At 43.4% G+C, this 17153-nt stretch overlaps 1 protein-coding gene across 1 annotated transcript in view; it reads left to right on the plus strand.

Moving 5' to 3' along the window:
- The window catches only part of FMN2 (formin 2), a 223260-nt gene that overhangs the window by 86342 nt on the left and 119765 nt on the right, over positions 1-17153 (plus strand). The window contains exon 5 of the mRNA XM_087829045.1: positions 1480-1567. Within this exon, the coding sequence (XP_087685171.1) occupies positions 1480-1567 (88 nt within the window). The remainder of the gene's footprint in view (positions 1-1479; positions 1568-17153) is intronic.

The following is a 17153-nucleotide window of genomic DNA, read 5'->3' on the forward strand; positions in this document are numbered from 1 at the left end:
ACAGCAGTCAGGCAGGCAATGGGGTTTCAAGATAAATAGAACAATAAATTAATGTTTAATGATCTACAATAATATGTGTATGTCCTCAAAATCCTTGCTGCTTCTATCGTTATACTTCTACTGTTAGTTCCCAGTGTTGGCTTAGTTTATAAATTAAATGAAGAAATAAAAAAAATACATATAGTAGAAATAGATCAAGGATATCTCCTTGATGCAGTAGTGTTTCAGAACAAAAATTAGTTAATGTTGGTTTTAAACGTATTTCCACTTGTGCAGAATATTTATATTACTATTTCAGGGTCCTGAAAGTGTTGACTGGGTTGTATGTATGATTTTATTGCCTCCATGGCCTAATATTGCACCTGTTCCTTCCATTGTGCCTGTTCCATGGCCTAATATTGCGCCTGTTCAAAGCAGATGTGCTGTTGGTCAGGTAGGAGGCCAGGGAAGGTAATGAAAAATTATTTGCAGCCACTGGAAAAGGGCTCTGAACTAATAAGGGCCTGAATTTCTTAAGAAATTACATGAGAGGAAGGAAAAATAATTAATTCCCTTGTAGAATTAAACTCAGTAATGAAAAATTGACTGGTATTTCATTTTTGAGACAACATTTGAACTGCTTCCCTAAGTATCCTTTGCCAGGTCTATTCCTCAGTGTCAAGTGCATTGTCACGCTAAATACCCCTGCAGCCTTTGAAGTTGCTGTGATTTTTTTAGATGAGAAAACTGAGGCATTAGGCTGTTGGAGCAGCTTTTCCAGATCCCCCCACCCTGGCCTAGGAATCAGAATCTATATTTAAAAAAGATGCCTGATGACTTAAGTGCATATTAAAGTTTGAGAAATACTGCTTTATTTTAGAGTTCTCGCTCATAATCCCCACGTCGCAGTCCTGCCTCTGAGGGGAGTCTAAGATAAATGCTTTATTAAGAGCATTAGCTGACTCTGATGTGAATTTGGATAATTGAAAGTAATCCTTTTTTCGTGGCTATCTGTTCTAATTTTGTAGATTTCAAATTTGTTAATTCTGCATTTTCCGTTTTTCAGCCGAGGGTTCTGAGATCGGCTTGTAGGAGTCAAGTCTTCTCTATGTGTCTACTTTATTTTGCCCTTGACCAATTTCAAGGCTCTCCACTATGAAAGGAACACTTGTTAAATCTCAGGCTGCATATTATCAAATGTGTAATTGGTATTTTACAGAGACCCAACCGATTTCCTAAACTATTAGACATTTTACTGGTTGACAGATCAGGCTCTTGAAAGACTGGTAAAGAGCCTGCCATTGAGGCCGATGGGAATACTGGGGGGGAATGGTGGATCTTGAAGTTTTAGGATATAAAAACCCCAAAGCTCTTTTCAGACCCTTTTTGAATACTTTAATAATGACTTTATTTGTTCTTCATTTAGGATTAAAAATAACATGTTATTAAGCATATCATTGGAGTTCAAATTAATGTTTCCCCCTTTCCTTTCTTGAGCAGGTTGTCAAGTTATTAAGCAACAAAAGATCACAAGCAGTTGGGATATTAATGTCCAGCCTTCACTTAGATATGAAAGACATACAACATGGTGAGTAGGAAAATAAAAATTCAGCTTTTGAATATTAATATTTGGGCTGAAGAGCATGATGTTTGGTGGTAAAATTGTTTCAAACTTCGAGTTTCTGTGTATATTGAGGTTAGTATATTTCCCATAAGTGCTACCAAACTGTCTTTCATGCTTGTTACTGGAAGATTTACTATTAATGTGACTTTTCTGTTACTTCTGTGTCTTGCTAAGAGCCTGATTCTCATGTGATATATTTAGTCTGCATTGATAAATATTCAAATTTTAATTCTTTAGAAGTACTAGCCCCACTGTGCTCTTTAACTGAGTAGACTATATCTGAGGTGTTTACTTCTAGGGGCCATGGTCAAAGAGTGACCGGTAAGCAGTAGTGAAGGTAGGGATAGCGGAGTGTGTCTCAGCCATTGGAAACACCTGGAGAAGAGAGTCCCCAAGAGGGACAAATTTGTTGAGGCCTGAGTCTCAAGTGTTGGATGAGCTAACATCAAGCAGAGGAAATAAACCTAAGATTTTTTAATAGATCAGCTCCAACCAGTGTAAGAGTCATGAGGTAGCTTGTTCTGATGATTAGAGATGTCAAATAGAAGACTGATTGCCATATTAAGTGATGAAATGAAAACTCGAAACCATTCAAGAGGCTGAATGATCATATTTGTCTCGGAAGTCCTTAAAGCATTGGGTGGGGGGTGGAGCAGCACTGTTCCAAGATGCTGTGAGATGCTCAGACTCACTAAAGCTGATTGTTATGTATAACTTTGTAGGGTGGAGAACCGATCTGTCTTCTTTCAGTTGTTTGGGACGACTTATAGTGTATTCCCTTGGGCTTTTCTACACATAGACAGATTGAATTATTTTTTTTCTAATAATCATCAAAGATAGTTTCAAAGTATTCTTGCCTACTTATATTATTGTTCGTGGTCAAGACACATGGAAACAGTAATGTCATGCCCGTTTGTTGTTTCTTTTAAGTTGTTGTTTTAATTTATGTCTTTAACCAGGCTTATACAGTATTATTTACATTTGGAATCAGGATGAGTTTTAACATTTTCCAAGTGGCTTTAGTGTCAGTATTTTAATAATTGAATTCTGCCTTACCCTCTGATCACATTTATGCTGAGATACTGCCCAAAGGTGAACAAAAGAATTAAATTTATATTCAGAATGTCCCTTAAGCTGTGCAGAGCCTTAGAATAGATTCAAAGCAGACTGAATTATTCAATGGAATGCCAGTTTACCTATTAAAGAAATATGGTTTCAAGTATAACACAGACCTTATAAATCATGAAAACATTTAACTGACTTTCTAGCTTACCCCTTTATGAATGTGGATTCTATTTGTTAGGCCTGAAACATTGTGTGGAATAATTCATAAATAGCACAAGCTTGGTATGCCTTGTCAATTGATGAGTAACTCTTAATCACAATTTCAGTTTTATTAAACTGTTTTGATGGTGAGGAGACTTCCTCAAGTTGAAGCATTGGGGGTAGTAGTCATAGAACAGGACGCCAAGTCTGGCGCCAAGAAGTACTTGGCGTTTCCAAAGCTGGCAGATGTAGCCCAGTTAAGTCATAGAATGAAATCTGAAAATAATGATATGGCCCTTTCCTTCAGTCAAATATTCAGCCCGGGCTGAGTTAATAATGAGAACCGTATGAACAAAGGAGTCCGCCTAACATCTGTGTCTGTGGTAAAGCCAGCGAGAGTTCATTGAAAAATTTGCTAGCTTAACATGCAACGCTAACAATAACATAGTATGAATGTCAGTAGTTTAAGGGTCACACTGAATTATGCATAAACTTTATCCTATTAGGATATAAAGTGATTGCTTAAGTCGCTTTGAAACCCTGCACTCTGTTTTCTAAAAAATGGTTGCCTTAAAAGCAGTGTGACTTGCAGTGGATAAAGTCTTTCTAAAATATATATATATCTTTATTGATTTCAGAGAGAGGAAGGGAGAGGGAGAGAGAGAGAAACATCAGTGATGAGAGAGTCATTGATTAGCTGCCCCCTGCACACCCCCGACGGGACTGAGCCCACAACCCAGGCCTGTGCCCTGACTGGGAATCTAACCCCGATCGCCTGGATCCTAGGTCGATGCTCAACCGCTGAGCCACACCGGCCGGGCTGGATAAAGCCTTGTCGGTCTCAGCCTGTTGTCTGGAACCATGACTTACACCTGTGAATCACCTGTGGCCCTAGAATAGAATAAACTTGACTTCTCTCAGGATGCGCCTCCATTGAGAGATCACAGAAGCATACACATCACTGATTCTGGAGGTAGAAGCAGCCACAGAATTTATCCAGACCTCTGATGTCCCCTTGTCCCCTTACAGAGGAGCAAACTGGCCTTTCAGTGGTCAGGTTTCTTTGTCAAGGTCACGCAGCTCTTCAGCTGGACAGACTGAATGTGCACCAGCCCTTTCAGCCACCCCTCTTGTTCTTTGCATTCACATGAGCCGCTTCTCCAAGGTTCTGCTTTTCCAGCAACCAGCATTGGTATCTCTATGGAATAGAGACTATGGAATATTGTTAAAAAAAACCCCAAACCACCAAGAATTGGTTTCTCTCTTTCTCTTCTTCCCTGTTAAAACTCTAGAAAAGCTTGACGTTGAGTTGACTTTGCAATGTTTGTATTTTAAAGTGCCCTGTTAGAGTCACTAGTGTGGGAGGTTTGCCTTATGGTCGCCAAAGGTGTAATTGTGGTCTTGCCCCCATATCTCCTGAGCATTGCGTCACCCTCAGACTCAAAGGGGCACACGGGTCATTTTCCACAATAGCACATGGAGAGCCTTTAGTATCATATATAGTGAAGGGACTGGTTTCTTGATTAAGTTTATTACCGCAGCAGACGTAAGCGAGGCAGCCCCAAGTAATTAAGTGTGCGTGTATGCGTGTGTGTGTGTGTGTGTGTGTGTACAGAGGTTACAGTGAAGGCCTGAGCTGCTGGGTTGCAGTTGTGAATATGCCTGGTAACTTCTCAGTTATCATGTAGGTTGTGACAGTTCTTCAGTGGGAAGGGGACACTGTGGTGTGCCACTTGTGAGAAATCCCCCTCCAGCAGTTTAAAGCCTAGGGTGAAGGTGCCTTTCAGAGAAGATTAGCCCTGGCTTGTGCTGGGGCTTGGGGGCCCCATGGGGTTTAGAGTCTCCTTAAATCAAGCTCACGTGGTCCCTTCAGGCACTAATGGCTCATCCACTGCTGAGTTGGCGTCCCTGAGTCCTAGCTTATTGTCAGGGGTTCTACTCTCCTTTGGTTGGCCCTGACCTTTGATATTTGGCCCAGGTCTCATGAAACTGTCAGTAGAAATTTCGGATTGGTTGGGGGGGGGTTGTTGTAAATACTCCCATAGCACTTTCTGAGCTAGCTCACTTTTCTGCTTTCTCTCCTCTCTTGTTTAATGTGATAATTCCCATCTTGTGAGCTCTTTGATGCCTTTAAGAAGTTTTACAAGTGTATTTTTATCCAACATTTTAAACTGTTCTCAATGGGAAGATTGATTCAGATCGTCTAGTCTGTTATTCCTAGAAATTGGTGCAGCTCTGTAGTTTAGTTTTGTGAAAATAGGTTGAAATTTCTACACAACATTTTGTCCATATTCCAGGAGACAGGATGGTATTCACAACTCTGTAAAGCATAGTTGCTTCTCGCTTGTGTTTCTCTGGTGTCTAACACTTCCCTGGGTGGTCCCTCTACTTTCAAGTGTAGTCTAGCAGTGATTAAGAGCGTGAGTTCTGGGGCCAAGCTGCTTGGATTTTGTTATGGGCTGTTTATGCAATCCTCCCAAATTCATATCTTGAAGTCCTGAACCCCAGTGTAGTGGTATTGAGAGAGGGGAGGCCATTGGGAGGTAATCAGGTTTAGATGGGGGCCGTAGGATGGGGACCCATGACGGGATTAGCATCCTTATAAGAAGAGAAAGAAAACCCAGAGCTCTCTGCAATCCAGGAAGAGAGCCTTCACCACTTCCAGCCTCCAGAGCTCTGAGAATTAAATTCTTGTGTTTTTAAACCACCCAATCTGTGTTGCTTGGTGTGGCAATTCCAAAACAGATCGGAATCCAGCTCTGCCACTGGTGAGCTGAGTAAACCTGGGCAGATTTCTTCATGCCTCCGTCCCTCAGTTTCCTCGTGCGTAAAAAGGGCTGTCAGATGAGGGATTTGGACGCATGTGCACGCATACAGATAAATGCACATGTCATATGACATACTCAGTCAACATCAGTTGTCCTCACCTGCCTGAGCTTTTTAGGAAATGAGCTGCATTTATAGGCTGAAGCCCTGAGCCTGGCCAGCCCTTGAGGAGGGAAACCCTGAGGGTTTTCTTCCTCCATTCCTCACCCTGACCAGGCTCTGCTGGACACCTCCACCGGGTGACAGTGGAAACAGCAGAATGCAGGAGCTGTTCCTTCCGACGGAGTTGAAGAGTGAGACGAGAAGGGAAATGTGAGAGTTTAAGTTCAAGGGGAATTGATCTGAGGCAGGTTTGCTTGCTTGGGCTTTCTGTCAGTGCTCCTGAAATGCTGAGTTAGCACCGGGCTGTGCCCACTTTTGTTTTCTGAATGGTAATAAATATGTGAGTTATTTCTATTAGCAGCTCTGAGAAGTTGAGCCTGGCTACCTCTTTGGACCAGGCTTTATCTACAAGGAGAGCAATTTGTTTGGTTTCTTAATCCTTGTCTCTGTGTCGTGGGAGTCAGCCGCATTCCACATTTGCCACTGGTGGCTCTGGGTGGCATGTGACGGGACTGGTGAGGAGTTTGGCTTTGTTGGTGAAATGCATGTTGATGAGGGCCGTGAGTGGGCTTAAGTAGAGACAGGGACAGATGCTTGTAGGTATTGCTTTGACGTTATTTTCCTGACACTTAAACTAGTTTCTAGCTATGCGTGTAAAGTATAAGAATAGTATAAAAGCCTGTAAATACCCCTTTCTGAACCGCAGCAACGCTGAAGTTCACCATGGTCACCCTTTCCCGAGGTGTTCGGATCGCCTGCGCATGGAACAGTTCTTTCATTGGACTGCCACTGAATAGTGTTTTTCTGATGAAATTTTCTACCAAACAAATTGTAGATTATAAATTTCAGGCCTTTTTCGTAGAGTTTCTGGTTTCGTTCTTGGAGATGCAAACTTTTTCACTTGCCTATTAATTACCATAAGAAAGATGATCCCTAATCATTTATTTATTTCTGTAATATTCTCAAAAATCAGGATCCGCGTGGACAAGGTTGTTTTTCTCCGTGTCAGTTCTCCACTGTCTGGTTTCTTTATGAAACTCAGCATTACAAGGCTCACTGAGAAATGGCTTCGTGCCCCCTTGTACCTTTATTTTACGTGTGTTCTTCACATGGGGTATGGAATTTTAAGATCTGTTTATTATATTTATTGAGACATTAAAAATGTAGTGCAAGTTGGCAGGTTTAGCGAATGGTTTCCGTTGAAATGTAACGTCACTTAGATTTAGAAACCTGAGAAGAAAGTGGGCTCTGTCCAGTGCGCTGTGTAACCCTTTCATCAGCGCAGCCCCGTCGCGGAGCAGAGTGCGCATGGTGCGGGCACGCTTTCCTCCAAACCCGCTTCCAGAAATTTAATATCAGAGTATGTTTTCATTTAAAATATGAAGGCAGCCCTGGCCAGGTAGCTCAGTTGGTTAGAGCATCATTCTGATTTGCTAAGGTCGCAGGTTTGATCCCCGGTCAGGGCACATACAGGAATCAACCAGTGAAAGCGTCAATAAGTGGAACAAATCGATGTTTCTCTCTTTCTCTCCCTCTCTTTCTCTCTCTCTCCCTCCCTCTCCCCCCCTTCCTTTTTCTCTGTAAAATCAATAAGTAAAAATATAAGCATTCATTACTTAGAATTTCTTATATGAAGAAAGACCTTATAAATCAGTTTTTGTCACGCATAAGTTATTAAATCAAAGTTGAATGAACGATAATTTTTTCATTGCAGATTTAGCAAAAAACATGAGTTAAACTCTACCAATTAGGGAGATGCGGGGGAGAATGCATTCACAGACCATGACCACCTTAGTAACATATGTTCACGCCTGGTAGAGTGTAGTAGGCCCATTTTACTGTCTTGACCACCAACCCCCGTTTTTACCACAAAGAAAGATGTCAGGGTTGACATTAATATCGGAGGGATCATGGTTCATTCATTCCTCCTGTCTCCTTTCCTTCCTTTCTTTATTTCTTCCGATATTTAGTTATTTATTCACTCAGATGTTTACTGAGTACCTACTTTGTGCCACTCTGTTCCTGACACTGGGAATCCAGAAATGAAAACAGAAGAGACAAAAACCCATGCCCATGTAGAGCTGGCATTCCAGTGGGGTAGGAAAAACACAAAAAGCAAAACGTATGGTACTTCAAATGGTGACAATTGCCATGGGGGAAACAAACAAAAGCGGGGGATGGAAACGGGGGCACAGAGTGAGCGGTGAGGGAGGAGTCGGTAAGAAAGTGACATTTGAAGGGGGTGAGAAAAGAAAAATCTGAGGGAAGGGCGTGCCAGGGAGAAAGCAGTCCTGTGGCAGGACCCTGAGGCGAGAACGTCCTGGCAGGTTCACGCAAGTTGCTGGGTGTGTCTGGAGAGAAAGGGCGGGGGGGAGGGGTGGCATTAGATGTGTTTGGGTAAGTAACAGGGGTAGGTGGGGGGGTATTCAGATCGTGGAGGACCTGGTCCCTTTGTAAGGACTTTGACTTTGACTCTGAGAAAGTTGGGATGCCCTCAGAGGCTTTCGGCAGAGGAGTGATTGGTCTGATTTATGTCTTCAAGGGATTCCTCTCCAGGCAGGAGGTCGAGAAGGAGGCAGTGACAGAGATCCGGATGCAAGATGATGGTGGCTGGACCAGAGTGTAGCAGTAGACATGGTGAGATTCAGCCAGCTTCCATCTTTCGAAGGCAGAGGCACCAGGACTTGCTGATGTAAGAAAGAGAGAGGGCTTCAGGGCTTGTGGCCTGAGTTAATGGCAGAGCGTAGTCGTCTTTTAGTGCAGAAAGAGCAGATTTGAAAGCGGGGGGATCAGGAGGTCCGTTTGGGACATGTGACCCATGCGATAGCTCTCAGACATCTGAGTATTGGCTAGGGACCTTGGAAATACATGTTCAGAGTTGGAGAAGCGGTTCCGCCTGGCAGCTTCCGCTGATATTTAAGCGAAGGGCGTACCTGTAGATGGAGCAGAGCAGGAACCTAAGCGTGGAGCCCTGGAGCGCAGCGTCAGGAGGTGACAGAGAAGAAGAGGAACCAGCAGCGCCTGCGGAGTCTCGGCTGAGATGGGCTGCAGGCGACCAGCGCAGCTGGCGGGGGAATTGGGCTCAAGAAGGGCGGTTCCTAAGTTGAGAGAAAGTATCACATGTTTGCCATGTGAGTGCTCCCTTAGGAAGTGCAGGACAGAGGGTCAGTGCTAGACTGACCCCTGCGGAGGGCGATGGGGGGACCCGCTGCCAGGGGGGAGGGTTGGCCTCAGCTGGGATCCCACACTTCATCCCCAAGGCCCCTGGAGGGGAGGCGTCCAGCAGAGGCGCGGTGAAGTTCTCGGAGCTGGAGATCGGCGCTTTGGGGAGCTTTCTTCGCGGTGTTTCTGTTTGCTCAGTGCGTGGGAACAGGCATCAGCTAGCTCAGAGGGTGAGGGCGGTGTTGGGGGCCGGGCTCTCCAGCAGGGACGGGAGCGAGTGGCTGGGCGGCCGACTGGCTGCTGGGCAGCAGGGAAGGGCCCGCTCGAGGTTAGTGGCCATGAGTTTAAGGGTTTCTGTTTCTCGAAGCCGTGTTCACGGGGCAGCATGCACGTGTGCTGAAGGTTAAAAGGCGGTATGGTCAAGGGGTGAGACTTTGTCACTGTTGTTTGCCACCGCAAGGGACGCATAAGGGAGGTAAAGGTGTGTACGTGCCAGGGAGGGGCTCAATAATGGTGCGTGGTTGTGGCCGGGTGCGGGAGGTGAGGGATGGTTTCGTGGGAGGGACATCAGTGGGTGCCGTGGGCTGGTGAGACTGACAGGAGAACACTTTGAACCCACCCTGGGGGTCCTGTAGAGGGGACTCTCCTGCTTCGGGTAAGGCATCGGGTGGACCTTCTGCACCTCTGCAGAAGGAAAACGAACAGTTAGTGCTATTGGTGGAAGACACAAGTATTTCCTGAGGCATGTCAGTCAGTGTTTAGGTTCCTTCGCCAAACTCCTTTGCCCAACGACACCATTTGCCATCGTGGTCCTCGAGGCACAGGCTGTCCTGGGCGACTGAACTTCTCACAAACGTGAGTTTCCCCAACACCTCAGGATGACGTCCTGCCTGAATCTACTGGGATGTGACACAGCATGTTCTAGATGAGTTAGGAATTAGACCAAGTGAAACTGAAGAACAAAGAGCTTTTTATTTTATTTTATTTTATTTTATTTTATTTTATTTTATTTTATTTTATTTTATTTTATTTTATTTTATATTTTCAAATTGAATATTTTATGAACATGGTAGTTGTCTTCATGATGTGCACACTCACTCGCACACGCACACTCAGAATGATCTGCTGGGGTGGGGGAAGACTAAGGATGCCTAAGGGGAAAAATGAAAAATTAAACACAAATTTCTGTAGCTTTTCATTATTGTAGGCAAGTATGCCCACCTTGTCCAAGGGAGCAGTTTGAGAGGGGAAGAAAAAACTCTTGGTTATGAGAAAGTTGGCATCTTGAGGACTTTTGCTGTGAATTTTGTCTGCAAAATATAGGGAGAAGTTTGCCAATGGGCAGAAAACAAGAGACGATGGAGTGAAGTAGACTCTTGCAGTCAGTTTCCCTCACAGTATTGTGCAGGGTCATCAAGAAAATGCTTAGTCTTTCTCTGGAACCAGTTTCATTCCCCTCCCCTCCCCTCCCTTCCACTTCTTTATTTAATTGAGATGACAGTGGTTAATAAAATCATATAGGTTTCACGTGTACAATTCTATGATACATCATCTGTATATTCCATTGTGTGTTTACCACCCAAGGTCAGCTTCCATCAGCGTATATTTGACCCCCTTTGCTAGCCTTCAATTCATTCCCTGTGGTGTCCCCCCTCTGTGGTCCTTGCCTGTGAGTGTTGTTTCTTTGTTTGTCTTATTTATTCATTTGTTGCTTTCAGTTTTATATCCCACATATGAGTGAAATAACATGGTTCTTGACTTTCTGTAGGACTTATTTCGCTTAGCACGATAGTCTCAAGATGCATCCACGTAACTTTTTCAATTACAGTGGTCTTGCCCTTCAAGAAAATGGATTTATAGTCTCAGCCTTTGACTGTTTCATTCTGTGCCAAAAGGGATTCTGTCAGACAGCTTGAGTTTTAAAATCAAATTGTGTATTTACAGTATTTCCGCTGAGCAGCTGATTCTACTTTTTTCCATGAAAAGGAACATGAACAGGAACAGCTTTAATTTGCTAATACTCATGTGAAAATAAATTTGAAATATTTATATCTGTAGACAAAATACTAGTAACTAGTAAAATATAAACAAAATAGACGAAGTACTAGTAATTAGTAACTAGTAAACAGAAACAGAAAATTTGATTACTGTTATAGTGCCCTGTTGGATAACATTGAGACTTTCTCGTAACAGCCATTTGTAAGATAGTACAAGTTGAATAATTTATAGAATCAGTGTTGATACTATTTTTTTGGAAACAAATACATTTAATTCTTGGAATTCTTTTACTTTAAAGTCTTGTATAATCAATCTGTTTTTAGATATATTAGTTCCCATACTCTTTGATTGCTGTATTTCAATGCAGTTATATTATGTCTTTCTGCCTTTTAAAAAAACTTAATAAATCGAGGCTAGCAATGTGTTTCATCAAGACTATGCCTTATTCAAAATTGCTTTGCACTTTTGAAAAAATCTCTTCGTGGTCAGGGTAAATATCTTTGCATTCATTCTGTTGTTATGCGTTGTTTCGGTTGGAATGGATGAGGAAGATTTGGCCTTTCACAGACATGTAGCTGAAAAAAGAGAAGTATTTTAATAGTCTTTTCAGATTGTGATGGGTGGTACTCCTAACACTATGACAAAAATGGTAGTCTCCTAACGGTTAGTAGCTGTGTGGGATTTGAAAGCTATATCAGTAAACTTTTCATACTAAACTACATTAAAAAAATTAGGCCTCAGTCAACATTAAGTACCTGGACTTGCTAACATTACCTTATTTAACTAAGTTAAGGCTTTCAAATCATTGAGATGTTTGGTTAAAAAAAATTTAAATTAAAAGATTAGAATATTGAATTTATTTAAATGAGACTGAACAGCCTTTGCCAGTTTTTGAAACGGAAGCGTTTGAATGGCTCTCAAATACTTTCAATTTTTGAGATGAATTGTTTCTTTCTTTCTAAACCTAAGTCACTCCTGAGTGGTCTTTTGAACCCTAGTTTCTATTCTAATGCACATTTGGTCATGCTGGTTGGTCAGTGCCCACTTTTTAAGTTTCACTTAGCAACTTTGCACACAGGCCTTGGGGCTCCTGGTCTTACTGCCTGCAGGGCGCTGTGGCCTGGGCTCCAGAGGTCAGTTGTCTTTATCTCGGTCATAATCTCCGGAACAAGATATTCCTGTCCTCTCGAAAGGCCTGGGTGTCACAGAGCAACGACGTCAGTGTTGTAGCATCTGTGATGCTCTTGAGTAGTAATTTCAGAATTCTTGGTGAAAGGCTTAAAGTGTTGAAATATGAGGTAGTCTGGGGAGTTAACTTTTAGTCTCAACCTTTAACTGTTTCATTCTGTGCCAAAAAGAGATTCTGGAAGACAGCTTGAGTTCTCCTGAGGGGTAGCCTGGTAAGCTAGCATGCCGACTCTCTTCTCTCCCCAGCTAGAAAGAGGGAACTGGGATGGAGATGTGATATTCTCTGGGAATCCAGTCACAGGAAATTGCTTCTTTCCGAGCCATGAGGATCACAATCTCAGTGGAGACTCGATTTTTAAGGGCTTTGGAAAAGTCTTTTAGCCACCAGCATCCATTTCCCCTACACAGAACCATCCAGATGGTCTTTGTGCCCCTTGAAACAAAGGAACAAACACAAATACCAAAGAATCTTCACGTGTGGGAACTGTGAAATTTGAAGTGTGTGTTATTTATTTATTTTTATTATTTTTAAAAAATATATCTTTATTGATTTCAAAGAGAGGAAGTGGAGAAAGAGAGAGAGAAACATCAATGATGAGAGAGTCAGGGCCCTTACTGGGGAGCGAGCCAGTAACCCGGGCCTGTGCCCTGACCAGGAATCGAACCCTGACCCACTGGATCCTAGGTCATTGCTCAACCACTGAGCCACGCTGGCCAAGCCAGAAGTATTGTTTTATTCATTCAAATGACGTCAGAGAAATCCTAATGTTTGCAACTCCTCCCTATATTTAACTGACCCCTCATTCCTCTGGACAATGAAACATTAATCTTTACATGCGTATATACATGGAAAGGGGAAAAAGAAAACCCTTCACTAACGGAACAAATGACAAAGTAGGACATACACATATTAAACAGTGCACTGCATTTTTTCACATATTAGCCACATGTTGAGTTAACTAAACCACAAAATTATTCCAAAGGGATTGTGATGATTATCATCACTGTTCTTTAGATTTGTCATATTTTTAAGTATTTTGGAAAAGTAGTCACAAGGCACACAGTGTTAGTAGTCATCTCTGTAATGCAATGAAAGAGATTAACCACAGCATGTCAAGTTTTGTGTGCAATCACTGATCTTCTTAGTCATGTGTTACAGGTTCACCGCTAAGTTTTCTTTATTTTTGATGCATTTTTAATTTTCAGAGGCTAAACTTCTTGGTTCCATCCCCTCCTTCAACATGTTTGCCAATATATAAATGCTAAGGTATAAAATAATATACTGAGGAAGCTATTTAAGTGCTTGTTTAGATGAAGTATTTTAAAAAGGGAATTAAAAAAACAATTATAATCAATGTGTTTGTAACTTCAAGCTTTCTGTTTTGGGTTTCTTTCAAAGTCAGACATGTGTATATAGAATTACACCAAAAAAAAATAGGATTATTATCTGGATTAAAGTTATTTTGGCACAAAGCATTTAAAAGTTCTGATAGATTCTGTACTTATGAGGCAATATATATGCTTCCATCAACAATAAACTTGAATACTGTTATAGAATATGTGTTAGGAAAACAGTGGCACATGCGACCCCCCGAGTTAGGGCACTGTTTCCAGGGAGCCTCAGTGAGCTGGCTCCATTTTACAAGAGCGTAAATGTTTCCCTAAGCAAGAAGGTGAAGTCCCTTATGCCCAATAAAGGACATTCTGCAGTGCAGGTTTATGGAAAACATTCAGCAGACAGTGGACGTTTTATACAAAGTACAGCGCGTTGTTTGAAACTATTTGCTCATCTACACACTCTGCTTAAAATAAACACTATCTGGGAGTATGCCAGCCTTTCTCTCCAACCCCTTTGTTCCACACCCTAGATTTTGTCACCTGCCAAAGTCAAATAAACCTTATCTAAACAGTTGAGATAAGCCCTGAGTTGTACCAGTATGGTCAAATCAACAAAGCTCTCCAAAACCAGAAATGAAATACAATATGGCTAGATTAAACAGTCTACAATGGCAATCATGTTTGCATTGAAAGATTTTATTCCAGAAGGATCACAGTCTTGGTATCCATTTTTTTCCTCTTGCCTAGACAAAGAGGCGACATACTGACTCAAACAAAATGCATTTGCTCTCTAACAATTTAACTTGCACGGCTCTTATAAACAAGACCATAGGTGGAGGAAGCCTACTGACTTAATCAGTAACTGATGTGTTACCCTTGTATAAGCAAGTATGCTTGAGATGTACCAGTGGTGGGTTGGGTAGGAGATTTATTTCTTTCCCAACAGGAAAAGCATTTCTTTATATAGCTAAGTACAAAATGTATAGAATCCTGGTGTTTCATTGTCTGTCCCTACCCAACAACACAACCCCATCAGATTCAACTGCCTGAAAAGCAGAGATAGTATAAATGAGTGTGGTTTCTAAATTGTAGGATATTATCAAAGTACAGTGATTATCTTTCTAGGATGTGCAACATTTTAATTGTCTGGTAATAAAGCGTCAACTCTACAGGGGCGGAAAGTGTGCCTGTCAGGTTTACCACCCCATCCCCGGGGCTGAGACCAGGGCCCGGGGCCGAGTTAGAATTCTGAATATCTGTTCAATGAATGAATGACTGACTGATGTGTTCAGGAAGTTATTTGTTTTCATTTGCAGATGAATACAGATGTTTTGTAATTATTACATCACCTGCTGATATTTAAAACCATGTTTCTGAAGTGAATAGATTTTGACTTGTAGTGAAAAGATTCCCTTTCACTGTCATACTGTTTCACTGGCAATTGTTTTCTATGTAATGGACAGATGTCATTATATCACTGTCATTTTTCCTCTTTTTAAATTCTTTTTTTAAAAAATTTTTTATTGATTTTTAAAGAGAAAGGAAGGGGGGGAGAGAGGAGAGAGAGAAAAATTGATGTGAGAGCGAAACAGAAGCCTCCTACACGCCCCCTACCAGGGTGGCGATCAATCCCCAAACCCAGGCATGTGCCCTGAGCGAGAACTGAACCTGACACCTTTTGGTGTGTGAGTGACGCTCCAACCAACCAGCCGAGCCACACCGGCCAGGGCTGGTCTAATTTTCTTAACTTTTTCGTTTTGATCTGCTTTTGGGAAATCCTCTCGCATTTATCTTCCATGTCTTCTATTGAGTTTCCCTATCTCTGTTTCCATGTTTTTATGTTTGAAGACCATTTTTTCGATTTAGGGCGTTGTAATAATCCAGGCAGTAGTTGGGAGTGTCTGGGGGCAGGGTAGGGGCAACGGGAATGGCGAGATGAAGTCATATTCCGAGTGTATTTGGAATAGAGAGCAACGGTGTTAGCGATCTATTGGATGTGGGATGTGAGACAAAGGAAGGAGTTCAGGATGGCCCAGCTCAGCATCTGGCGATGGAGTCTCCACGTGAGACGGGGGAGCGTGTGCGCACAGTGGGCCTACATGTGAGAGTTCCAGGCCAAGCTGAGAAGGCTGTCGGTTCTACAAGTTGGGGGTTCAGGAAGGAGGCTTTAGGCTGGAGATGAAAATGGGGGAGTATTTCCTGCCCATCAGGAGGCTGGGTGAGATCACCAAGGGCGTGAGGGTAGAGGGTAGGTAGCGAAGATTCAGCCCCAGGACACTCCAACAATTAGGCTGGGGAGAGAGGGGGCCAGCAAAGGAGCCAAAGGAGCGGGGAGCTTTACACATAGGAAAAGGGGGAGTCAGTCACATGGAAGCCAAATACAGCTCCTGGGTCAGGAGGAAGGGATTATTAACTGCCAGATGCTGCCGGGGACTGAGAAGTGTGCGTCTGGGTTTCACGGAATCGCAGTTGCTGGTGACTCAGTAATCACAGCAGAAGCTTGAAGGGTGGGAGTAAGAAGAGAAAGACGGAGAAGCACATGGGGACCGCGGGCGACGGAAACCCTTTGGAGGAGTTCTGCTGCTTCTTTGGTGGCGGCTCTGACTCTTGGTCTCTGCGTTAGAGGCTTTCCCGAAGATTTGATCTTTGGCTGTCCTGGCTTGAAAGTGGGAGAGGCCCAAGCTCATGAGGAACCAAGAGCCCCCTTTATCGGGCCCTTTGACTTATGTTCAGCGGAGCATTGCCTGGGTTCAGGATTCGTTGGGCAGCCACCAAAGTCTTTATCTTTTGTTCTTGCCTCACGGGGTCATCGGATTCCCGAGGCGTCAGTTTCTGGCCTGGGTAGTGCAGGTGTGCTTGGCCCAGCTCTGGGCCCCAAGTTTGGGGAGCAGGCCCTCCTGGAGGTGCAGGTGGAGGTTCTCTAGTCAACACGCAGTCCTGTGCTGTGTGTGGTCCCCCCATGTTCTCATCTTAGTGGCCTGGCCAACATCTGGGCTTGCTGTTTCTTTGCCCAGAGACTTTGTTTGAATTTCTCAAGCAAATAAACCCAACAGAGTCGGGGAGGACGTTTTGGGAATGGAGAGGTAACTGACTGACTGACACCACTCGCCCCGCGCCCCGCGTTTCTGGCACCCCCGCCCCACCCCTGCCCTCAGCCGGACAGGGACCTGGCGCTGCCAGTCCTTGCCTCCTGGGTTGGCTGTCAGTGTTCCCGCGGACAGCTGTGGATTCATCACTGTGGGGCTGCGACAGGGACAGCGAGCTGCCATTCGGCCGCTCTCATCACCTCTTTTCCCTTTCAGTCCTTAGGAGTCCCGTTTTGGGAAAATCTCTTTCCTGTATAGTTTTAGTGGAACTTCAGTGAAGAGCAGGACCGGATGCAGGTATTTGGTCTGCCGTCTTAACCAAAGATGCTTCCCATCAAAATACCCACATCGCAGTTCAAGTCAGATGGAGCGTTTGGAAAGTCAGGCGATGCTCTTAGGATCTGGTCCATGTGTCGGTCACTCGGCTTTGAGGGTCTTTCCCGGCTGCGGATTCCATTCCCTAGGTCTCCCCCTTGTACAAGCTCTACCTTGCGTTTGTGTTATAATTATTTGTCAGTGTCTTTCTACTTCATATTGTGACCTCCTCTAGATAGGAGGGCATAAACTCCATGTCCCCAAAGTGT

The sequence above is a fragment of the Miniopterus natalensis genome, chromosome 21, assembly GCF_054644295.1.
Source record: "Miniopterus natalensis isolate mMinNat1 chromosome 21, mMinNat1.hap1, whole genome shotgun sequence".
Taxonomy (NCBI): domain Eukaryota; kingdom Metazoa; phylum Chordata; class Mammalia; order Chiroptera; family Miniopteridae; genus Miniopterus; species Miniopterus natalensis.